Below are 25473 nucleotides of genomic sequence, written 5' to 3'. Positions count from 1 at the left end.
CCCCCCCGCCTTTTTTCTGGATGTATGGGTTTAGTTTGCTTACCTTTCAAACAAAAGTGTAAGTTTAGACCCAATTTAATTTTTCAAAAATACTGAATATTTAACTTGAAGTTATTTTAGATAATGGGAAACCAAAGAACTAGATAAAGGGAATTGTAACCCAACCGTTCACAAATGAGGAAAGTTGAGAAGTCCATGTATTCATGGTAGAGCTGCAGAAATATCAGGCAGTACACTAAAACTTGATCAATAGGGGAAGTATTTTTGAACAGGATGGACTGTCGTGGATCAGCCAGTACTACTTGTGATCTGCCTTTGGAATCAGTTTGACATTGAAACACATGAGGTATTAATTTCATCTTTTAGGAGAAATCTCTCCTGAGATCACAGTCTGCTCCAATCTGGACTGGTTCACAGCTGCCATCTTTTCCCAGTACCCTAGATCTTCCCTTTGTCTCCTGTCAGAGCTCCTATTTCCAGTTAAATCCCATTATTTCCCTTTTCTTTGATTTACTACCACATATTAGTGAAGTACATCCTGCAACAGCTTTCAAGATAGGAAAAATAAGAGGTAAATTTTTTTGAGACCTTGCATGTTTGAAAATGTCTTTATCTTACCCTTACATTTGATTACTGTTTTGACAGGGTAAAGAAGTCTCAGTGATATTGGTTTGTTCTGACTTTTTTTTTTCCTTTAGTCGCTGTTTCATGTTATGACCTTTCCTCAGAGTTCTAGTGATCTTGATGGTTTACCCTTGTTTAAGAGAGTGGGACACTAAAAAGCTGATCATAAGCTCTGATAAGGGCTGGGATGGCTCTTTGTGAGCCTCACCATAATATAGCGGAGCTATTTTGCTGGAGAACCCCCTAATGTCAATTTCTTTAGGGCTTTCCTTTTGTCTTGGCAACTAATCTTCCGTCCTTCTGCCTGGAGGGCAAAAGCTTGACTGCCAGGGTCTGCTCACGTCCCCCTGTATTGCAGCCCTTCTCTTTTGCGTCTGTAATCCGTCTGTTTGTCAAGACTAACTTGTCCCTTGTGATAATATTGCGCCTCTCTCCTCCTCTCCCAATTTGTATCCTTTCCTCCCTTTAAAACCTGCTCAAGATGCAAGTCCCCGACAATTTCTTCTGATTAACTCCTCTAGCAAACCACCACCAATTAGATGCCGCCTTCCCACAACTTTTTTTTAACTATAATTATACGCATTTATGTTCTCTATATTTGTTACATGCACTGAAAACCTCATCCTGTATGGTGCTGTGTACCCCATGGGTGCTAAATAAAGGCTTGCTATTGGCAACAGAGTTTAGGGTTGGTTAATTCAGCGTCGGTTTAAGATGCACCTATTTAGGCCAAACTCAGGGTAGAAGTGCAATAAAAAATTTTTAGGAGAAGAAACGGATGAACCCTGAGAGCATCTCTCTAGCTGAGCGCAGGCGCTTTGGCCACCTTCCCTCCGAGGAAAGCGGGGGCGGGGCAGAGAGCTCCTGGTGTTTTTTGTCTTTTAAAGCAATGCAAGCTACGAGTCACGTCTAGGCAGATCCGAACTTCCCGTTTGAATGAGAAGCCCAACTTGTAAAACCCAGCTCGTCTCTTTCTCGCTTGGGACTTTCCCTTGGGGGGGGCGGGGGGGCGGCTGGCAGGCGGGCGGCTGGGGGATCCGGGTTACCATTGACTTTAAGGAGCCCTGGTGGCGAAGTGGTTAAGCACTAGGCTGCTGACTCATTCGCTGGTAGATTGAAAAGAAACGAAACTCTGCGCTGCCGAGGCGGCAGGGAAGCGGCGCAGAGCCTGCAGCCGCCTCAGAACAGCTATGGCGCAGGCGTGCCAGCCGGGGCCTGACGACGGCCTCTGCGGGGCTGAGGCCAAGCCTGCGTGGGGCGCGCTGCCCCTGCCAACCGGTGAGTGCCGCGCGGGCGGATGGGCGCGGGGCGGCAGGCGGGCCGGGGGCCTGCTCGTGCTCCAGAGCCGGGGCGCTGGCCGGACAGACTCGGGCTCCACAATCGCGTGCCCCTCGGATAGTTACCTACCGCGCCCTGCTGTGTGCCAGGGGGACGGGGCGCGGCCCTGCGTGGACAGGAGGTGGCTCTGCGCCAAGGCCTCTACCCAGGGCGGCATGTGAGAGGCGGTATGTCTTTTATTTACCTGTGCCGCTGGTGAGGAGACAGCCCTTCGCTAATTGCCCTACGGCGTTAGAACTGCAAGCATCAAGGAACCCCGAGCTAAACGGGTTTGCTCTCCTAGCAAGCCTCCACTCACTCCTAATACAGTTGGACGTCATGGTAGAGGTAGGAGGAACCCTATTGAAGAAACGGTCCACTGGTCTTAGGGAGAAGCTTGCAAAGTCTTCACTCGGGATATGACTGTTTTGAACCTATCTCTTCCTCTCCACTCGCTAGTTTAAGTCCTCATCGACCCTCTCCTTGAGTGAGCAAAGCCTTCTGACTGGGCTCCTTCCTTTCACTTAAACATGGATAGAGCTTCTGTATGTGCCGGGCGCGGGGCTAGATACTGGCGGTACAAAGATGAGTTAGGTCTAGAGAAGCTTACGTTGTTAGGTGCCCATTGAGTTGATTCCAACTCAGCGATCCCATGTGACAGAGTAGAGCCTCTCCATAGGGTTTTCTTGGCTGTAATCTCTACGGAAGCTGATTGCCGGTCTTTGTCCCTCAGAGCTGCTGGGTGGGTTTGAAACTGGTTAGCAGCCTAGCTGCTTAAAGGTTTTGCCACCAGGGCTCCTTGAGAAGCTTATAGGAACCTTTAATATGATGTGGTTTAAGAACCACAGGGGCACAAATGAGGAGCTCTTATCCAGAGAAAGCTTTTTGCAGGGCTTTAAACCAGTTCATTCTGATTTGAACCCCTGCTGAGAAATTGCATTTCCACCTCCAGATATACTGAATCAGAACTGACACTTTTAAAAGATACATAAGAATCAAAGCCCTCTGTGATCATCAAGGTTGTGTGCCAATTTGGCTGGGCCATGATTCTCCGTGGTTTGGCAGTTATGATGTAGTTTAGCAGTCATATAATGATATAATCACCTCCATGATGAGATCTGATATAATGTGATCACCTCCATGATGGGATCTGCTGTGAGTAGCCAATCAGTTGAAAGGGAGTTTCTTTGAGGGTGTGACCTGCATCTGATATAGGTGGACTTTCTGGCAAGGCTGGCTGCTGTTCATCTGACCTCTTGCTTCTTGGGACTTGAGCTAGCAGCTTTCCTGCCGATCTTGGGATTGGTCAGCCTCCACAGTCTGTGAACCTGTGGCCTGCTAGCTTATCTGCCCATCTTGGGATTCCCGGGCCTCCACAGCTATGTGAGTCATGAGAAGCCTCCAGCCTGACCCACAGATTTGGGACTTTCCAGCGTCTACAACCGAGTGAGCCATTTCTTTGATACAAATCTCTCTCTCTTTATATATATACATATATATATAGATGCTTAACTGGTTTTTCTTCTTTAGAGAACCCAGCCTAAGACACCCTCCAGTAGTTTCCTGTTACTAGCAGAATAACCCCTTACTGTAGCCTGCAGTTTAAATGTGTCCTTATCTGATCTGCCTCTGCCCATATTGATGACTTTCCTCCCCTCATTGCCTCCTTCAGCCACTCACCTAGCCAGATTTGTCTGTGCCTCAGGATTTTCCCATTTACCATTCCCTTGCAAGGAAAACTCATCCCCACATTGTCCCACTTTTCACTTCCTCACTGTATTGAGGTCTCTGCTCCAAAGTATCCTCCACAGCCTTGTCTGCCCATCCTATCTAAAATAGTGCCCTCTTCCCACCTCTGATCACTTCTCCACTGCTTTCCTCTGCTCTGTGGGTAACACATATGGTTAAGTGTTCAACTACTAGTTGAAAGGTTGGCAGTTTGAACCCACCCAGGGACACCTCAGGAGACAGCTTGGCGATCTGCTTCCAAAAGCTCACAGTCTTGAAAACCCTGTGGAGCAGTTCTACTCTGCACGCATGGGGTCAGAATCAACTTAACGACAACTAACAATTTTTCTTCATAACATTTATCACTATCTGAAACATGTATTATTTACATGGATACTTGTTTATTGTCTGTCTCCACCACTAGAATGTAAATTCTGGGAGAGTTGAGACTCTCACCTTGTTCTTTACTGAATCCAACTGCCTAGAACAGTTTGCCTAGTACCTAAACTGATACCTAGTAGCTCCTCTTTAAATGTTTATTGAATGGATGAATGAGTTTGTATGTTAACATTAAGGAGCTTGGCTTCCATTCTGTAGGAATGGTTTTTTAATCAGGAGAGAAATGCAGGAATGTATACATTTTAAGTCAGTCACTCTGGCAGTTTTTCTGATAATCAGATTGAAGATGCCTACCCTCACAGCCCCTCAGTTTTTGTATCTCTTCCTTCAAGAGACCAGCCCAATCTGAATCAAAATCTTCTATTCTGAATTCTGTATATCTAGCAGATGGGCAGGTGTCCTCTGGTGCTGTCATTTGTGTCCAGGGAAATGGATCACATAGTACAAACATGCCTGCTGGGGGTCACACCTATGTTTCAGGGGGTCATCGTGAGCTGACGGATAGCCTAAAGGAGTCCACTGAACATTCCACCCCTCTGCTCCACCATTCCCCCCAACACACATATCTATATTCCTATTTATACATTCTAAAGGTATCCTCAGTAGTGCAGTCTGGCTCTCCCAAATACACATTCAATTATGCTTCTCCCAAAGTTATATCCAGCCGTGTCATTCAGAGACAATGTAATGGACTCGTTCATTCTCCAAGTCCACAGCCTCTAGGTAATGTCCACTGCTCTTCTGTTTTGGTCTCTATCTAGTTCCGATATACAATCACTGGACTCAGTGATAGATTTGACTTCCCCCACATATCTGGTATTTAGTATTCATGATGTCGCCTCTGACTCACAGTGACCTCATGTACAATGAGATTGGACCATTGTGATCCATAGGTTTTTGTTGACCGATTTTCAGAAATAGATCACCAGGCCTTGCTTATATATCAGCTGCCTGTCAGCTTGGCCCCCATGCAGCACTCCTGAGGATGGCCGCTGTAGCATTTTCTAGAAAGGACCAGGAACTAGGACCTGGGAAGCTATCCTAAACCTTAACAGCCCTCTCCTTTACATCTTATTTCTGCATTTCTTGGCATATCTATGCACAGAATGGGGTGACACAGCAAAAATGTCAAGCTCTTAAACAGAAAGGGCCTGTATATCCTATTAGATATCACCATAGTTTTATTTGGGAAAGACATGATAGTCTAGGGAATTTTGGTGGTGGTGTTAGATGCCATCTAGTTGGTTCCGACTCACATTGACCCTGAGTTCAACAAAACAAACACTGCCTGGTCCTGCCCCATGCTCACAATCCTTGTTATACTTGAGTCCTTGGTTGCAGCCACTGTATCAATCCATCTCATTGAGGGTCTTCCTTTTTTTCGCTGACCCTCTACTTTTACCAAGCATGATGTCCTTCTCCAGGGACTGGTCCCTCCTGATAACATGTTCAAAGTATGAGACGTAGTCTCGGCATTGTTGCTCCTAAGGAGCATTCTGACTGTACTTCTTCCAAGACAGGTTTGTTCATTCCTTTGGCAGTCCATGATATATTCAGTATTCTTTGCTAACACTCTAATTCAAAGGCGTCAATTCTTCTTCGATCTTCCTTATTCATTGTCCAGCTTTCGCATGCACGTGAGGCAATTGAAAACACCATGGCTTGGGTCAGGTGCACCTTAGTCTTCAAGGTGACATCTTAGTTTTTTAACACTGTAAAGAGGTCTTTTGCAGCAGATTTGCCCAATGCAATGCATCGTTTGATTTCTTGACTGCTGCTTCCATGGGCATTGGTTGTGGATCCAAGTAAAATGAAATCATTGACAACTTCATTATTTTTTCTCTTTATCGTGATGTTGCTTATTGGTCCAGTTGTGAGGATTTTTGTTTTCTTTATGTTGAGGTGTAATCCATACTGAAGGCTGTGTTTTTTGATCCTCATCGGGAAGTGCTTCAAGTCCTCTTCACTTTCAGCAAGCAAGGTTGTGTCATCTGCATATTGCAGGTTGTTAATGAGTCTTCCTCCAATCCTGATGCCTCGTTCTTCTTCATATAGTCCAGCTTCTTGGATTACTTGCTTAGCATTACAGATTGAATAAGTATGGTGAAAGGATGCAACCCTGACACACACCTTTCCTGACTTTAAACCATGCAGTATCACCTTGTTCTGTTCGAACAACTGCCTCTTGGTCCGTGTATAGGTTCCTCATGAGCACAACTAAGTGTTCTGGGGTTCCCATTCTTCATAATATTATCCATAATTCGTTGTGATCCACAGTTGAATGCCTTTGCATAGTCAGTAAAACACAGGTAAACATCTTTCTGGTATTCTCTGCTTTCAGCCAAGATCCATCTGACATCAACAGTGATATCCCTGGTTCCACGTCCTTTTCTGAATCTGGTTAGAATTTCTGGCAGTTCCCTGTTGATGTACTGCTGCCGCTGTTTTTGAATGATATTCAGCAAAATTTTACTTGTGTGTGATGTTAATGATGTTGTTTGATAATTTCAGCATTCTGTTGGATCACCTTTCTTTGGAATAGACACAACTATGGATTTCTTCCAGTCGGGTGGCCAGGTAGAAGTCTTCCAAATTTCTTGGCATAGACGAGTGAGCACTTCCAGCGCGGCATCTGTTTGTTGAAACATCTCAGTTGGTATTCTGTCAATTCCTGGAGCCTTGTTTTTCAGCAAGGTCTTCAGTGCAGCTTGGACGTCTTCTTTCAGTACCATTGGTTCCTGATCATATGCTACCTCCTGAAATGGCTTAACATCGACCAGTTCTTTTTGGTACAGTGACTCTGTGTATTCCTTCCGTCTTCTTTTGATGCTTCCTGCATTGTTCAGTATTTTGCCCATAGAATCCTTCGGTGTTGCAACTCGAGGCTTGAATTTTTTCTTCAGTTCTTTTCAGCTTGAGAAATGCTAAGCGTTTTCTTCCCTTTTGATTTTGTAACTCCAGGTCTTTGCACATTTCATTATAATACTTTATCTTCTCGAGCTGCCCTTTGAACACTTTTGTTCAGATCTCATACCCCATCATTTCTTCCATTTGTTTTAGCTACTTGACGTTCAAGAGCAACTTTCAGAGTCTCTTCTGACATCCACTTTGGTCTTTCCTGTCTTTTTAATGACCTCTTGCTTTCTTCAAGTATGATGTCCTTGATGTCATTCTATAACTTGTCTGGTCTTCAGTCATTAATGTTCAGTGCATCAAATCTATTCCTGAGATGGTCTCTAAATTCAGATGGGATATACTCAAGGTCATACTTGGGGTCTCGTAGACTTGTTCTAATCTTCTTCAGCTTCAACTTGACCTTGCATAGAAGCAATTGATGGTCTGTTCTGTAGTCAGCTCCTGGCCTTGTTCTGACTGATGATACTGAGCTTTTCCATCGTCTCTTTCCACAGATGTAGTCGATTTGATTCCTGTGTATTCTATATGGCGAGGTCCACATGTGTAGTCACCATTTATGTTGTTGAAAAAAGGTATTTGCAATAAAGAAGTCGTTGGTCTTGCAAAATTCTGTCATGTGATGTCCGGCATCATTTCTGTCACCAAAGCCATATTTACCGACTACCGATTCTTCGTTTCCAACTTTTGCATTTCAATCACCAATAATTATCAGTGCATCTTGATTGAATGTTTGATCAATTTCAGACTGCAGAAGTTGGTAAAAATTTTCAATTTCTCCATCTTGGGCCTTAGGGAATTTTATCACTAGTAATCTACCTGCCTGACTTTTTGTTTAAGCCTGTGCTTTACAAGTTTTGGTATTTGTGAGTGTTCTCTAAAATAGGAACACAGTGTTCCATCAAAGTAGACTGTGGGACTGAAGTGAATAGAATATTGGGGTTTTTCCCCTAGTTTACCCCAAGAAAGAGGACCTTGTGTTGTCAAATATTAAAATATATTCTAAAGCATTGAAATTTTGAAAGTATAGTATTGATGGAAGAATCAGCAGGTCAATGAAACAAAACAGAAGTATGGAAACAAACCCAAATATATGTAATAATTAAACATAAAAAAGAAGATTTTAAATCAGTAGCTTACCATTATGAAGTTAGATCTTCATTTCCTACTTTACAATAAGATAAATTCCAAATCAGTTAATATCTTGATGTAAAAATGACATAAAAATTTTAGAAGAAAATAGAGGTAAATGTTTTCTGAGTATGTACCCCTTACCTCAAGGGTAGAAACCATAAAAGATTGGCATGATTTCATCAAATATAACTTTTAAACATTCTGTATATCAAAGAACATTATGAACAAAGTTAAAAGACCACATATATGACTCTTGTGGTGGTGGTTAGGTGCCGTCCAGTCAATTCTGACTCAGTGACCCCATGTGACAGAGCAGAACTGCCCTATAGGGTTTTCTAGGCTGTAATCTTTACGGGAGCAGATCGCCAGGTCTTTCTCCCTAGGAGTCACTGGGTGGTTTAAACTACCTACTTTTTGGTTACTTTTGGTTAGCAGCCGGGCACTTAACCATTTGCACCACCAGGGCTCCTTTTACATATATAACTAATAAAGGATTAATATCCTGAATACATGATGGACCCTTATAAATCAATAAAAAAAATAGTGAATAACCCCATAAAAAATAGACTAAAGACATCAATGCCAGAGAAGACAGGCAAACGTCACCTCATCATATGTTAAATTCGTAACTGTAGATTGTGATCTGCTTGTCAGCACTCTAAGTCCTTTTCTTTGACTTGGCCATCTAACCTTCTGTCCTAGCTGTACCTTTACGTTTTTAAATCAAGTAGGTAGATGACCTCTCCTCCTTTTTCAAAATTTCCTTCACTGCCCATACCTATTTATTCTTCCAAATAATCATTTTTTCAAGTTCTTTAAAATAGCCTTCTTGGGACTGTGGTTGAAATTACATTAAACCTAAAACTTATTTGGAGGAGAATTGGCATCACTATTTAGTTACCTAGTGCTGCTATAACAGAAGTACATCAAGTGGATGGCTTGAACAAACAGAAGTTTACTCTCTCACAGTCGAGTAGGCTAGAAGTCCAAATTCAGGGTGTCAGCTCCAGGGGAAGACTTTCTCTGTTGCCTCTGGAGGAAGGTCCTTGTCATCAATCTTCCCATGGACTAGGAGCTTCTCAGCGCAGGGACATACCCTATACTCTGCTCCTGGCACTACTTTCTTGGTGGTATGAGGTCCCTGTGTCTCTCTGCTTGCTTCTGCCTTTTATATCTCAAAAGAGATTGACTTAAGACACAAAGTAATCTTGTAGTTTGAGTCCTGCCTCATTGACGTAACTGCCTCTAATCCTGCCTCAGTAACATCATAAAGGTAGGATTTACAACACATAGGAAAATCACATCAGATGGCAAAATGGACAATCACACAATAGTGGGAGGCATGACCTAGCCAAGTTGACAGATATTTTGGGGGACACAATTCAATCCATGACACTAGCCCTCCTATCCAGGAGGGTAGTATTTCTCTTCATTTATTTAGACTGAGCTTTTAAAACACCTCTTTCATCCTGTCATTCCCCTGCTCAAAATCCCTTTGTGGCAGCCTTTCACCATCTGTTTCTCCAGTTCTTTCCTAGCTTCCTTTACACAGACTCCTCTTCAGCTCTGTCCGGACATGCCTCTGAGCCTTTTTCCATATCCCTGTTTCTGTCTGCACTACCCCACCCGCCCTTTTGGGTTGTTCCAGCTCAGGGTCCCATCCTTCCCAACAGCCCATGGCACAGGGATCACTTCTCTAAATCAATAGTGTTGATTGTCTTTCCCACTCACTTAGCAATTATGTTACTTCGTGACATTTATTCTGTTACTTTATTTTCCTAATTGCTATTTGGTCTCCTTATTTATTTTGTAAGCTTCTTGTCTCATATTCTGTCTCATATTTCTTTACACCTTCTATAGACCTGTGCTGTTCAGTGCACTAGCCACTAGCCACAGGTAGCCATCGAGCACTTAAAATGTGGTTAGTCCAAATTGAGATATGCTGTACGTGTAAAGTACATACTAGATTTCAACAACACAGTACAGAAGAATGAATACTTTTTATATTAACTAAATACTGAACTGATAACATTTTGAATAGATTTGGTTAAATAAAGCAGCCTATAAAAATTAATTTCACTTGTTTCCATTTCTTTTTTAATGTGGATCCTAGAAATTTCTAAATTACACATGTGGTTCACCTTTGTGACTCGCATTGTATTTTTGTTGGGTGGCGCTGGTCTAGAATGCCCAGAACATTGCCTTGCATGCAAGAGGCGAACCAAATCACTGGTTGTTTGAGATGGATAAAGAAAAATCCCTAGCCCATTTCATCTAAGGGTTTTTCTTTCCATCCCACCACTTTTTCTTGGTTAGTGGAGGTTGGGGGGACTACTAATTTGTATCCCCACTAGGTAGAACCCAAATCTGTCCGTTAATGTTGAATTGGCTCCAATTCAATGCGACCTCATGTACAACAGAAAGAAACATTCCATCCTGCGCCATCTTCACCAGTGCTGGTATGCTAGACTCCATTGTTGTGGACGCTGTGTATTGTCAGTGCCTTCCGACCTAGGGGCTCATCTTCCAGCACTGTATCGGACAGCATTCTCTTGTCATTCTCAGGGTTTTCATTAGCTAATTTTCAGAAACAGATCACAGGCCTTTCTTCCTAGTCTGTCTTAGTCTGGCATTCTACTAAAACCTGTCCGTAGGTGACCCCGCTGGCATCTGAAATACTGGTGGCATAGCTTCCCGCATCACAGCAACACTGAAGCCACCACAGCGTGACAAACTGATAGATGGGTGGTGAACCCAAATCTAGGAAACGAATTAATTGAAGAAGAAACTTACCTGAATGTGAAATAAATGCTAGCTCTAAGTGCAGTCTTCTGACTTTGTGAAAGACTTACCTTAGAGAGAGAAAGACACAAGAAGAGCCCTTACATTTTTGAAAAACAAAGGGGATTTTTAGGAACTATTTTGAGGCATCCCTCATCTATATTTAAAAATTTTACCATTTAATGATAAAGTAATCCTTGTTTCAAAACTAAAATTTGAAGATTAAAAATAAAAACGGTTTTCTACTACAGAAAGCCAAGTGAATAAGAGAATAAGTATTGTAAAGGGCAGAGAAATCTTACATTGATGCTTGTGGTCAAACAGCAAGGAGTGGTTAGAGAAGCATGCTTTGCACTGACCACCTGCTAGGTAGCTTTAGTATGTCCTAGCTTTTCCTCCCTTTTCGTTTTAGCTCTCCTTCCCTTCAGAGTCTCTGTGTGGTGGAAACGGTTAGCAGGCTCAGCTACTAACCAAAAGGTTAGTGGTTCAAGTCCTCCCAGAGTCACCTCAGAAAAAATGCCTGGTGATCTACTTCTGAAAAATCAACCATTGAAAACCCTCTGATGCACAGGGGTCACCATGAGTTGGACTCGACTCAAGAGCAATTGGTTTTCCTTCCTTTAGGTTTCTTTCCTTTCTTCCATTTCTCTCTTTTAAAAAAAAATCTATTTCCTCCTTTCATGTATCTTTCTCTCCTAACTTATCATAATGTTGAATTAAAGCACATGTAAATCACAGTTGTCAAGGATTTCATTCTACTGGGATCAACAGTCAATGCCCATGGAAGCAAACAACATATTGCATTGGGCAACTCACTGCAAAAGAACTCTTTAAAGTGTTAAAAAGCAAAGATACCACCTTGAGGACTAAGGTGCCCCTGACCCAAGCCATGGTATTTTCAGTCGCCTCCTATGCATGTGAAATCTGGACAGTCAATAAGGAAGAGCAAAGAAGAATTGAAGCATTCAGGTTGTAGTATTGGCAAAAAATACTGAATATTCCATGGCCTGTCAGAAAAACAAACAAATCTGTCTTGGAGGAAGTACAGCCAGAATGTTCCTTAAAAGCAAGGATGGCGAGACTGTCTCGCTTACTTTGGACACATCATCAGGAAGGGACCATTTGCTGGAGAAGGACATCATGCTTGGTAAAGTAGAGGGTTAGTCAAAAAGAGGGAGACCCTTAATGAGATGGACTGACATAGTGGCTGCAACAGTGGGCTCAAGCATAGCAACAATAGTGAGGATGGCGCAGGACCAGGCAGCGATGGCACCTAATAACAAATCAAAGTACATTGGTCATTTACGTCTTTAATTTGCCTAGAATTTAATTTTGAATATGGTATGAAGTAGAGATCTAAGTTTTTTTTTTAAACATATAATAACCAGAGCGCTATTTCTTGAATACACTATCATTTTCTTTGTTGACTTGTAATAACAATAATAATTATTATTATTGAGAGTGTGCTCTGGGCAAGGCAGTGTTTTGAGGGCTTTGCCTGTATTTAAATTCCTGGTTGTATTTCTTGAATAAAATTTTTCTTCACTTCTAGGCATTTTAAAATGAATTTGTTGAATTTTTTGACTATAAAATAAGTTTCTTCTCCACTTGGGTTCCAATTTATTTTTGCTCTCTGGGAACTAAGGATCTCATAAAACAAACTTCCTGTCTTCTGCATTAAGACTGGTGGAGGAGTTAGCAAGACAGAGTATTTCCACTTACCTGTTTCTCACCAGGGATGTTACTTATAGGTGTCTTTCAGGTTGCAGAAAAATTGGAAAAAAAGACATGTGCGCTCTGTCCCAAAGGCCTCGATTATAGTGTACTGTACTTTGCACAAGCAGAGAATGTAGCTGCTCATGAAAATTGTTTGGTAAGTTAATTGAAAACACATCAGTACTTTTAGAGATCTGGGGACCTTTTTTTTTTTTTTTAATTTTTTAAATGTGTCAGTCATACCATGTTATGGTTACTTTTTGTGTGTGTGTGGTTATTATATATAACAAAACATTTGCCATTTCAATATTTTGATTCCTTTTTATACATTTTATTTTATTTACAACTGGTCAAAAAGCTTCTTTAAAGATGTTTTAATATCAAGTAGAACAGACACCCCCATAGACCTTCCACCCATATTTATAAAATCATAACATTATGATATTTGCTCTTTTTTTTTTAAAGAAATAAACCATTATAGATGATGAAGAGCCCCTCTATCTCTCTTGATTCCCCCTTCCCCTCTCTCCCCAGAGGTACTCACCATCACAGATGTGGTATTTATCATTATCTTGTAGTTTTATAATCCCACCACATATATTTAAGTACTTGTAAGTAAGCTATGGAAACCCTGGTACTCAGTGGTTAAGAGTTCGGCTGCTAACCAAAAGGTCGGCCGTTCAAATCCACCAGGCACTCCTTGGAAACCCTGTAGGCCAGTTCTACTCTGTCCTGTAGGGTGGCTATGAGTCGGAATTGACTCAGTGGCAGTGGGTTTGGCTTTTTTTGGTTTAAGCAAGATATATTGTTTTACATGTTCTTGAATTTTACATAATTTCTGTCAACTCTACAGGTTTCTGAGACTTACGCAGTTTGAGAAATGTAGCTCTAATGCTTTCATTTTAAATACATTATAGTACTCCATTTCATGATGATATGTTTATTTTCCTGCGAATGGACATTCAGGTTTTTCCTTTAAAAAAAAAAAAATGACTAATAAGCTGCCTTTCTAGGCCTCCTTATACACTGTGAGGATTTCTCAGTGTGGGCACAGATGGGAGTGTTCACATGTCACTAAAATTGCCAAATTGCTCCCAACGGGAAGATTGTACCAAGGTTGACTTCCACCAGCTGATTCAGAGCTGCTTTTCCTTTTCATCCTTGTCAACACTTGATATTCTGAGACTTACATTTTCCCCCTCTGATGGGTGTGAAATGGCATCTTGTTCTCATTTGCATTCCCCGATTATGACTGGGGTTGCGCATCATTTAATGTGCTTATGGGCCCTTCTGGCTTCTGCTTCTGTGAACTGTATGTTCATAAGCTTTACACTTTATCTCTGAGACGTCTGGTTTTGCTTATGTATACTCACACCTAAAGACATCCTAATGCTTTATTAGAGGTGTTGGCTTTTAATTTTATGTATGGTGTTTTCTGTCAGACAGAGCTTTTCATGTAGTTAAATTTATCATTATTTTCCTTTGTAATTTGTGCTTTTCCCCCCTAAGAATTGCTTTTCTGTGCTAACGCTCTTTTTTCCCAAAAGTTTTAAAATTTTGCTTTCCTCATTCTGTTTCTTAATCCAACTGGAATTTATTTTTGATTACCATATAAGGGAGGGACCCAATTTTATTTATTTTCATATGATGAAGCACTTTGCCCAGCACTGTTTACTGAAGAGTCTGTCCTTTCCTCACTGATTTGTTTATAATAATACCACACACTATTATTATTACTATTCAGTGCTTACTATGTACAAGGTGATGTTCTGGAAACTTTACCTATATTAAACTATTAAGCCTCACAACAATGCTAAGAGATAGGTATATTATTATCCCCAATTTAGAGATGAAACAACTGAGGCATGGAGAAATTAAATAACTTTCCCACATTCACAAGACGAGTAAGTGACTAAGCCTGGATTCTGTCCCAGGCAGTCTGATTGCAGAGTCTCTTCCTTAACCATTGTGCCAGCAATAGACTAGATCTGCTTCTAGCTTTCCTTGGTCACTTTGTCCCTGAGCCAGGACAACTCTGTCTCAATTACTTGGCTATTTTTTGGAGCTTTAAATTTTGAGATAAGTCTGTCAAGTTTCACAAAAATCCCCACTGAAATTTTGACTGGAATGCATTGAATGTATAGATGAATTGGGGAACAATATTCTTATCATATGTGAATCTTTGTATCCATAAACAGGGTCTGTCTCTCCAGTGATTCATAGCTTCTTTTATGAATTTCAAAAATGTTCAATACTATTTTCTATAGAGGTCTAGAACTTTGGGTTAGGCTTATTCCTGGGTTTGTTATTTTGTTGTTGTTGCTGCCTTTTCCTAAAACCTAAAATTAGTTACTATTGGTATATGCAAACACTATTGATTTTTTTTTTAAATAATGTTTATTATGCTTTTGGTTAAAGTTTATACAGCAAGTTAGGTTCCTATTTGACAATTTCCACACAAATTGATCAGTGACATTAGTCACATTTTCCACAGTATGTCAGCATTCTCTTTAATTGTGTTCTGGTTGTAACACTATTGATTTTTATGTATTCATATTACCCAACAACCTTGCCAAACTTTTACTAGTTCTAAAAAGTCTATAGATTTGCTTGATATTTTCAGTCTTTTTAAAAGTGTTTTACCAGGAGGTGGGGCCAAGATGGCAGAGTAGTCAGATGCTTCCAGTGGACCCTCTTACAACAAAGACCCAAAAAAACAAGTGATTTGATTATATATGGCAGTCTGAGAGCCCTGACGATCAAAGGCAGACTTGAGGAACCAGACTGAGTGGCAGGGGGAGAGAGAGACGGTTCGGAAACAGTGAGGAGTTGCCAGACCTGACTGGGCGAGAGCCTGAGCCCCTCAGGCCAGATCAGCTCAGGAGTGAGCAGTGAGGCAGGCAAGCAGCTGTGCTCGGGAGGCATATTCCACACCGGGAGAGACCCTGCCACTGAGAGTCTACACAGCCACCCAGAACCAGTGAGAAGCAGCCCTCCATCCGGCGAAAGATAAGTAATTGCATATGGCCTGCTGCATGGATCAAAAACACCCCCCTTAGGGAAAAACTTCATTCCCATTTACCTCCCCGCTCCACACTGGGTCCCGGACCAGCTTCAGCAATTGCCGAGTCCCCTGCCCCAGAAGTAGGATCCGTCACACACCCGGAGCCATTCTCTCTGGCTTGGAAAGTGAACAAACTAACAAATGGGAAAAAATAAACTGCCAGCTCTCCTAAGCCAGGAACCCAGGGTAGGCACAGCTCCTTTGCCTAGGCACAGGCATAAGGGATCCACGGACTCTGAGTACCTTTTCCCCTGCATAGACTTGTGTGGGCCCATCTCAACAGCTTAGGCCCTCATTACCACAGTACAAGAAGGTATATACTGGAATCCTAACTTCAACGGTTTCAGCTGTGAAGTGGCAGGTTCTTGACATTTGACACTGCTCTGCCCATTAAGTAAGCAGAGTCTTCACCTACCCACATCAGGGGCCTGAGGACTAGTGCCTCCACCCACGCCACCTAGCCACCTGCGTTTGGGGCCCATGAATAAGAGGTGCCCCCCAGTCCTTAGAGCCAACAGCATTAGGTGCTCATAGTCCGGCTGCAAAACCCACCCACCTATGCACTCCAGGAAACAGGGACACGCCTTCCTCCTGGATACTCGGGTGTAGCCGTCAGCTCCCTGCCTTGCTCAGAGTGTGTCCCCCTGCTGCAGCCAGATGCCTGTGCCCACACCAATCACTCATGCCTGTCTAGGACTACACACACCACACACTTGGTGGCTATCTACCTGGGCACCTGAGCTGAGTCCATATAGCAGGAGTGGGCAGACTCCTGAGCTTAAGTACCTACTAACAGACCTAGCCACCTGGTGACAGGACATTAGAGCTTCAAAGCTGCCAATAATCACACTAGCTCATATGAGCAGCCTATTTGGGCATATCAAAACAAAACAAGAAGCTAGGACACAGTAAGCAAACATAAAATAAATAAATATAATAACTTATTGATAGCTCGGAGACCACAGTCAGTATCAAATCACATAAAGAAGCAATCTATGATGGCTTCAGCAAGCTCCCAAAATAAAGAATCTAGAAATTTTCCAGAGGAGGAAAATTTCTTGGAATTACCAGAGGAAGAATACAAAAGATTAATATACAGAACTCTTCAGGAAATTAGGAAGGAAATTAAGCAAAATGCAGAACACGTAATAGAGGAAATTAAAAGATTAGAGAAGAGCATAATGACAAATTTAACAGGCTGCAAGAATCCATAGAGAGACAGCAATCAGAAATCCAGAAGATTAACAATCAAATTTCAGAATTAGACAATAGAAAGTCAGAGGAGCAGGATTGAGGCAATGGAAGTCAGCATTGGTGAGACTGAAGATAAAGCACTTGACACCAACTTATTTGAAGAAAAATCACATAAAAGGATTTAAAAAAATGAAGAAACTCTAAGAATTATGTGGGACTCTATCAAGAGGAATAACCTATGAGTGATTGGAGTTCCAGAACAGAGGGGGATAACAGAAAATACAGAGAGAATTGTTGAAGATTTGTTGGCAGAAAACTTCCCTAATATTGTGAAAGATGACAAGATAAAGATGCTCATTGAACCCCACATAAGGTAGATTCCAAGAGAAAGTCACCAAGACATAATCAAACTTGCCAAAACCAAAACTAAAGAGAATTTTAAGAGCGGCTAGGGAGAAAAGAAAAGTCATGTACAAAGGAGAGTCAATAAGCTCAGACTACTCAGCAGACACCATGCGGGCAAGAAGGCAATGGGATGACATATATAAAGTCTTCAAGGAAAAAAGGCTGCCAGCCAAGAATTATATATCCAGCAAAACTGTCTCTCAAATATGATGGTAAAATTAGGGCACTTCCAGATAAACAGAAGTTTAGGGAATTTGCAAAACCAAACCAAAATTACAAGAAATACTAAAGGGAGTTCTCTGGTTAGAAAATCAGTAACATCAGATAATAACCCAGGACTAGAACACAGGACAGAGCAACCAGATATCCACCAGATAGGGAAGTCACAAAAGGAAATCAAAGCTAAAACACTGAAAATAGGGCAGCAGATGTCAATATGTAAAAGATGACAACATTAAAACAAAAAAGAGGGACTTAAAAAATGTAGACATAGATTTTTCATATGGAGAGGAAGTCGAGGCGATATAAAGAAATAAAAGACTGGTTTAAACTTAGAAAAATAGGGTAACTATTAAGGTAACCACAAAGGAAACTAACAATCCTACAAGTCAAAATTAAAAACTAGAAAAATTTAAAGACTCAGCAAACACAAAATCAACAACAATGAAAAAGATGAAAGAAAATACATAAAGAAAAATGACTCAGCACAGAAAATTAAGTGGAACAAAGAAACTGTGAACAACACACACAAAAAGACATCAAAATGACAGCACTAAACTCATACCTATCAAAAATTACACTGAATGTAAGTGGACTAAATGTAGCAATAAAGAGACATTTAGAGAGTGGCAGATTGGATTAAAAAAAACCCAATCCGTCTATATGCTGCCTACAAGAGACACACCTCAGACTTAAAGACACAAACAAACTAAAATTAAAAGGATGGAAAAAAATACATCAAGCAAATAACACTCAAAAAAGAGCAGGAGTGGCAGTGGTAATCTCTGACAGAATTGACTTTAAAGTAAAATCCACCACAAAGGATAACAAAGGACACTGTATAATGATTAAAGGGTCAATATACCAGGAGGACATTAACTATAATAAATATTTACACACCCAACAACAGGGCTCCAAAATATGTAAAATAAACTCTAACAGCACTGAAAAGAGAGAGAGACAGCTCAACAATAGTAGTAGGAGACTTCAACACACCACTTTCAGTGAGGGACAGAACATCCAGAAAGAAGCTCAACAAAGACATGGAAGAGCTAAATGCTACAATCAACCAACTTGATCTCATAGACATATACCGAACACTTCACCCAACAGCAGCCAAGTAGACTTTCTTTTCCAATGCACATGGAACATTCTCCAGAATAAACCACATATTAGGCCATAAAGTAAGCCTTAACAAAATCCAAAGCATCAAAATATTACAAAGCATCTTTTCTGACCATGAAGCCATAAAAGTAGAAATCAACAACAGAAAAAGCAAGGGAAAAAAAAAAAGTATTTTACCATTTTACATTTCTACCAGCCATGTATGTGAGTTCCATTTGTTCCACATCCTATCAACCACTGGTATTTCAATCTTTTTAACCAATCTAGTGGGTGTATCTCATTGAGGGCTAATGATGTTGAGTATCTTTCCATGTGCTTATTTGCCAGTTGAAACTCTTCTTTTATGAAGTGTTCGTTCATATTTTTTGCCAGTTTTTAATTGAACTATTTGTCATATTGAGTTGTAAGAGTTTCTGTTATATTCTGGATACATGTCTTTTGTCAGATATATGTATTATGAATACTTTCTCCCAGTTCCTGGCTTGCCTTTTTGTTTTCTTAGCAATGTCTTTCAAAGAGCAAAAAGAATTAATTTTGTCTGACAGAGACTGGAAGAACCTCCAAGACTATGGCCCTAAGACACCCTTATGAACTAGAACTGAAGCCATTCCCGGAGACCACCTTTTAGCCAAACTATAGACCTGTTGCCACTGAGTTGATTCCGACTGATAGCGACCCTATTGGACAGAGTAGAACTGCTCCATAGGGTTTTCAAGGAGCAGCTGGTAGATTCGAACTCTCAACAACCTTTTGGTTAGCAGCTGAACTCTTAACCACTGTGCCACCAGGGCTCCAAACCACAGACAGGCCCATAAAATAAACAATAACACCTGAGAGGAATGTGCTCCTTAGAACAATCAATTATATGAGATTAAAATGGCAACATTTGCCCCAAAGCAAAGATGAGAAAGCAGGATGGGGTAGAAAATCAGGAGGAAAGGAAACAGGGAACCCAGGGTGGAAATGGGGAGAGTGCTGACACGTTGTGGGGAATGAAACCAATGTCATGGAACATTTTATGTACAAACTATTGAATGGGAAACTAATTTGTTTCATAAACTTTCACCTAATGCACAATAAAAATTTTTTAATTTAATTTTGATGAAATCCTTCTTATTGTTTTATGGTTTTTCTGCTTTTTATAAGAAATTTTTCTTATACTAATGTAACAAAAATTTTCCCTTATTTATTTTTTATGCCCTTTGTGATTTGAGTATACGTGTAATACTGATCTTCAATTCAGAGGACGGTTAGATTCTTTTGGTTTCAAGCAACACATAGAAACAAAAATGGGGGTGTTTGTTATAAGGCTGCAGGGGCATTTCCTGGCTCCCAAAGGAGGCATGCAGGTAGATCTCAAGAAATAGGTGCTGACATGCTGCCAGGGCCCCAGGTGTCCTCTCTCCCCCTGGTTTTTGTTTTTCTGTCTTTGCAGAATGACTTGCTCTGCTTCGCTGACCATGTGGCTTCAGCTGCTGCTCAGAGCCTATTCCACACTCCTAGAATAGGGAAAAGGAGCCCTGGTGGTGCAGTGTTTAAGCACTCGGCTGCTAACTGAAAGGTCAATGGTTCGAACCTACCAGCAGCTCCATGGGAAAAAAGACTTGGTGATCTGCTCCTGTAAAGATTACAGCCTAGGAGACCCTGTGGGGCAGTTCTACTCTGTCATACAGGGTCTCTAGGAATCAGAATTGACTTGACAGTACACAACAACAGGATGGGGAAAAGGGGCGGTGGTGGTTCAGTGATGGAATTCTCACCTTACATCCAGGAGACCTGGGTTCAGTTCTCAGCCCGTGCACCGCATGTGCAGCCACCACCTGCCCCTCAGTGGAGGCTTATATGCTGCTATGATGTTGAACAGGTTTCAGCGGAGCTTCCAGACTAAGACAGACTAGGAAGAAAATCCTGGCAATCTGTTTCCAAAAATCAGCCAGTGAAAACCCTGTGGATCAGAGTGGTCTGATGTACAACCGATCATGAGGATGGCACAGCCCCAGGCAGCATTTCGTTCTGTTAGGCATGGGGTCACCATGAGTTGGGGAATCTGATTAGCCCAGTTTGGGGTTAAGGTCCCTGTAGGTCCAATTAGCCGTTGGGGTTGAGATTTACACAGTATAAAGCATGGCTGCCAAGACCCCTATCTGCAGACCGGGGGCACTCCCAAAGAAGAGGGATGGTTTGTGGCCTACTCATATACCACAAAATGTGGTCACTGTTCTACCCCAATCCATCTTCCACTCCCAGCAAGTACTTTTTGATACCATTTTCTGGCTTGTAGCTTTTAACATTACTTTTTGCATCCTCTAGATTTTTTTTTTTTTTTTTTAAATCTGCAGCTGTATTCTTCAGCACTTGTGGAATGTGAGGATCACGATCCATTTAATCCTGATAGAAACTTTGATGTGGAATCAGTAAAGAAAGAAATCCACAGGGGAAAGAAGTTGGTAAGTAGAAGTGATCTTATTACTCATACAGAATAAGCAGACGCTTGGGGGATGTCTTTGAAAGGATGTCTGTTTGATAAGCCAAGGACAGAGAAGCATCTCAGAATGCTGAAAGAAGTAGGACCTGTAGTGGAAACTTAGACTAGACTAAAAATCTTAACGTTTTAAAATAAACTAACGACTCTATCAGTAGACGCCAGCTCGAATGCTCTGGGCTCTAGGTGGAAGGATCCCAGCTTAAACTGGCTTTGACAAAAAAGATGCTTATTTTCTCACTTAGAAGTCCCTGGGTGGTGCAAAGTTAAGTGCTTGACTAGTAGCCAGAAAGTTGGTGGTTTGAACCCCCTCAGAGGTGCCTCAGAAGACAGGCCTGGTGATCAGCTTCCAAAAGGTCACAACCTTGGAAGCCCTGTGGATAAGTTCTACTCAGCACTCATGGTGTTGCCATGAGTTGGAACCAACTTGACAGCAACCAACAAAACAACATATTCTCATTTAACCAGAGCTCACCATCCTCCCCTCAAGGACCAAATCAAAAAACCAAACCAGGAACCCCCTAGACTATTGCCCTAAGATACCTTTTTAATCTGGAACTGAAGCCATTCCCGGAGGTCACCTTTCAGTCAAAGAATAGATTGTCCTATAAAATAAACAGTAACACCTGTGAGGAAAAGGCTCCCTTAAACAATCAACTATACAAGACCAAACGGTTAACATGTACACAAAAGCAAAGACGAGAAGGTGAGGAGGGGCAGAGAAACTGGATGGATGGAAACAGGGCAGGCAGGTAGAAATGGTGAGAGTGCTGACACACTGCAGGAATTGTAACCAACGTTACGGAACAGTTCGTGTATGAATTGTTGAATGGGAATCCGATTTGCTGTGTAAACTTTCACCTAAAATACAATAAAATATTAAAAACAAACAAAAGAACAGTTGCCATCTAGTCCATTCTGACTCATGGTGACCCCTTGTGTGTCAGAGTAGAACTGTGCTCCGTAGGGTTTTCAATGGCTGATTTTTTGAAAGTAGATCACCAGGCCTTGCTTCTAAGGTGCCTCTGGGTAGACTTGAACCTCCAAGCTCTCAGTTAGCAGCCAAGCGCATTAACTGTTTGCGCCACCCAGGGACTCCCCTTGTCTTAGTCATCTAGTACTGCTCTAACAGAAATACCAGAAGTGGATGGCTTTAACAAAGAGAAATGTATTTTCTCACAGTCTAGTAGGCCAGAATTCCAAATTCAGGGCGTCAGCTCCAGGGGAATGCTTTGTCTCTCTGTCGGCTCTGGAGGAAGGTCCTTCTCAACAATCCTCCGCCAGACTAGGAGCTTCTCTGCACAGGAACCCTGGGTCCAAAGGACGCGCTCTGCTCCCGGCACTGCTTCCTTGGTGGTATGAGGTCCCCAACTCCCTGCTTGCTTCCCTTTCATCTCTTGTAAGATAAAAGGTGGTTCAGGCCACACTCCAGGGAAACTCCCTTTACATTGGATCAGGGATGTGACCTTTGTAAGGGTATTACAATCCTACCCCAATCCTCTTTAACATAAGATTACAATCACAAAATAGAGGGCAACCACACAATACTGGGAATCATGGCCCAGCCAAATTGATACACACATTTTTGGGGGGACACAATTCAATCCAAGACACCTCTTAAGAACCAGGCATTTCCCCTACTCCATTCACTCAGTATTTCCCCCTCTACTCAGTTATTCTCCTCAGCGTATAAACATGATCAGCTGATCATGTCATCTTAAAAAAGAAATCCTCCCTGATCCCAAAAAACTCAATATGGTGTTGCTTCCTGGTCCTCATTGACCTCTGCAGCATTTAGTGCGCAGTTGTCCACACCCTGCATCGTGAAGCACTTTCTTCTTTTGACTTCCTCGATACCACACTTTCCTAGTGTGTCTCCCACATTTTTGGCTGCTGCTTCCCAGATGCCTTGGTTGCTTTCTCCTCCTCTGCTCAACCTTTAAAGCCAAGGCTCTGTCCTGGGCTGCTGCTTCTAGCTGAACATCCTGACGTCATCCTGTCCCCATGGCTTAAATGCCGTGTATATGTCAGGGACTCACAGCTCTACCTATACTTTCTGCTGTATCCTCTCCCTGGAATGCCAGAGTCATACATCCAGCTAGCTTCCTGACATACCTACACGGATATCTGACAGTAACTCATATTAAACTGGCCAGAAAATAATGTAGGTCCATCCCCTACACACTTACACACACCCTCCATCCAAATCCACTCACTTCCCACCTCAGTAAACAACACTACCATCAGTCCATTTGCTTAAGTCAAAACACTAAGACTGATCTCTCCCTCAACCCCCACCCAGCATGACCTCCTAGCATATCTTGTATCCGTCCACATTTCTCTTAGCACTGACCCAAGTGAAATCACTTGGACAACTGCTGGAGACCTCTAAGACTTGCCCTACTTTCTCTCCTGCTCTACCCCACTCAGCCTATCCCCACTCAGCAGCTACTGGTCTCTTAAAAATGTAAATCAATTTATGTTCCCCTTGCACACAGATAAAACCGGAACTCCTGACTCTGGCTTGTAAGCCCCACGTGACCCAGCCCTTGCTGACCTCTTTGATCTTATCTCAGGCTCTCCCCCTTCCCTACTCAAAATAGATAAAGAAAGAAATAAAAGCAAGGGATTAAATAAATTGAACCAAGGAAAAACTGTTATTACTCAATTTTTTTTGGCCTTACTACAAAGATTCTGGAGCCTTGGTGACACAGTGGTTAAAGCGCTTGGCTGTTAACCAAAAGGTCAGCAGTTCATACCCACCAGCCATAAAGATTACAGCCTTGGAAACCCTATGGGGCAGTTTGGGTTTTTTATTTTTATTTTTTTTCCACATAGATGCTAAAGAGGTTTCACTTACTTTATCTCAGGTTATCTTCCATAGTAATTTATAAGACAGGTATTGTTATCTTCTGGGAGAGAACCTGAGCCTAAGAGAGGGGAAGTGACTGGCTGGAGGTCACACGGCTCTTAGTGGCCCACCAAGGATGCCATCTTGGTCCTCAGACTCTTGGCCTCACTCCCAAGAGTAACCCCCACTCAGCACCACGTCCTGCACTGCTGTGCAGTGCTGCTTACAGTAAGGGCCCAGGAGCTACACGACCTTCAGGCACCTGAGAAAGTCCAGCTCTGCTGGCAACTGTGCCTGCCTTCTCGCAGGGCACACCGCCAAGGAAGGATGGAGGCACCCATGCTGTCCTGACAAACCCTTCCTGGACACGTATGTCCAGCCCCGCTTATTCTGAAACCCTCTGACACGCCTTGCTTCTAACCTACCTCACCAGGTTCTGCAACCTACATCCAGGCTGCCACTTCCCTTAGAGTTTCCACCAAGGCTCAAACCCCCCACCATTGTTGCTCTGAACCTGCAGGCAGCCCCTCACTGTCCCTGTGTTTGCTGTCACCCCAGCTTCGGCTCAGCCTTGTCTGTTCCGGCTGGCGCTTCACACACGACCTGGGTTAGAGCTGTCCTTGTGTCAGTCTCGATGTTCCTACATCACCCTTTGCCTAGAGCTTGATAATTCTGATGACTCTGCTTTTTATAAATCTCTTTTTAAAAAGATTGTTTTGAAACAAAATGGGTTTTTGGTTTTTGTTTGTTTTGCTTTTAACCATTTCATTCTAAAAGTGTCCACACAAAGCCAAGGTTTTGCTGAAGCTTCCAAACAAGTGGCCAGATGTCAGTAATCTTTGTAGCTAAGGATGTAATTTTACAAATGGGCTCCATGATAAAAAGGGAGGGCTGCTAACTTAAATACTGTTTAATGACAATCTGAACCTTAAAATTTAACAAAGGTTATTAAAACAAGATCTGTTCTTCTGTAGAAATGCACATATTGTGGTGAAAGAGGAGCCACTGTGGGATGTGACAGAAAAAAGTGCACAAAGAACTACCACTTTTTCTGTGCTAAGAGTGACCATGCGTTTCTACACGTCGATGAAGCTCAAGGAATTTATAAGTATTTAATACCGTTTTAAGACATTTGGGGAACTGGGGTAAGGAATGGTTAGATTAAGACGAGGAAGTTTTTTTTTTTTTTTTTTTTTTTATTTGTTAGAATTCTTTATTTCATTGTATTTCAGGTGAAAGTTTACAGAACAAATAGTTTCTCATGCAACAGTAGTACACATACTGTTTTATGACATTGGTTAACAACCCCACGACATGTCAACCCTCTCCCTTCTCAACCTTTTTTTTTTCTGGTGAAAATATACATAGCCAAAGATACACCATTTCAAAAATTTCTACATGAACAGTTCAGTGACATCAACTACGCTCTTCCAATTGTGCTGCTATTTTCACTTTATTTATTTTTTTTGAACTAGTAATATATTTTATATTTATTTCTTTATTTTTTATTGTAGTTCAGGT

At 41.9% G+C, this 25473-nt stretch overlaps 1 protein-coding gene across 2 annotated transcripts in view; it reads left to right on the top strand.

Moving 5' to 3' along the window:
• The window catches only part of SETDB2 (SET domain bifurcated histone lysine methyltransferase 2), a 122494-nt gene that overhangs the window by 56423 nt on the left and 40598 nt on the right, over positions 1-25473 (top strand). Inside the window, exons 1-4 of one of the 2 annotated variants that reach the window (XM_023731542.1) lie at positions 1739-1902; positions 12648-12769; positions 20959-21066; positions 24927-25060. In XM_023731542.1, coding sequence (XP_023587310.1) covers positions 1815-1902; positions 12648-12769; positions 20959-21066; positions 24927-25060 — 452 coding nt within the window. In that variant the 5' untranslated portion in view covers positions 1739-1814. Of the gene's footprint in view, positions 1-1738; positions 1903-12647; positions 12770-20958; positions 21067-24926; positions 25061-25473 lie in introns of those variants that run through there. The other variant, XM_023731543.1, reaches the window with a different exon arrangement.

The sequence above is a fragment of the Trichechus manatus genome, unplaced genomic scaffold, assembly GCF_000243295.1.
Source record: "Trichechus manatus latirostris isolate Lorelei unplaced genomic scaffold, TriManLat1.0 scaffold00044, whole genome shotgun sequence".
In the NCBI taxonomy this organism is placed as follows: Eukaryota; Metazoa; Chordata; class Mammalia; order Sirenia; family Trichechidae; genus Trichechus; species Trichechus manatus.
This window is presented reverse-complemented; position numbering and strand designations above follow the sequence as displayed.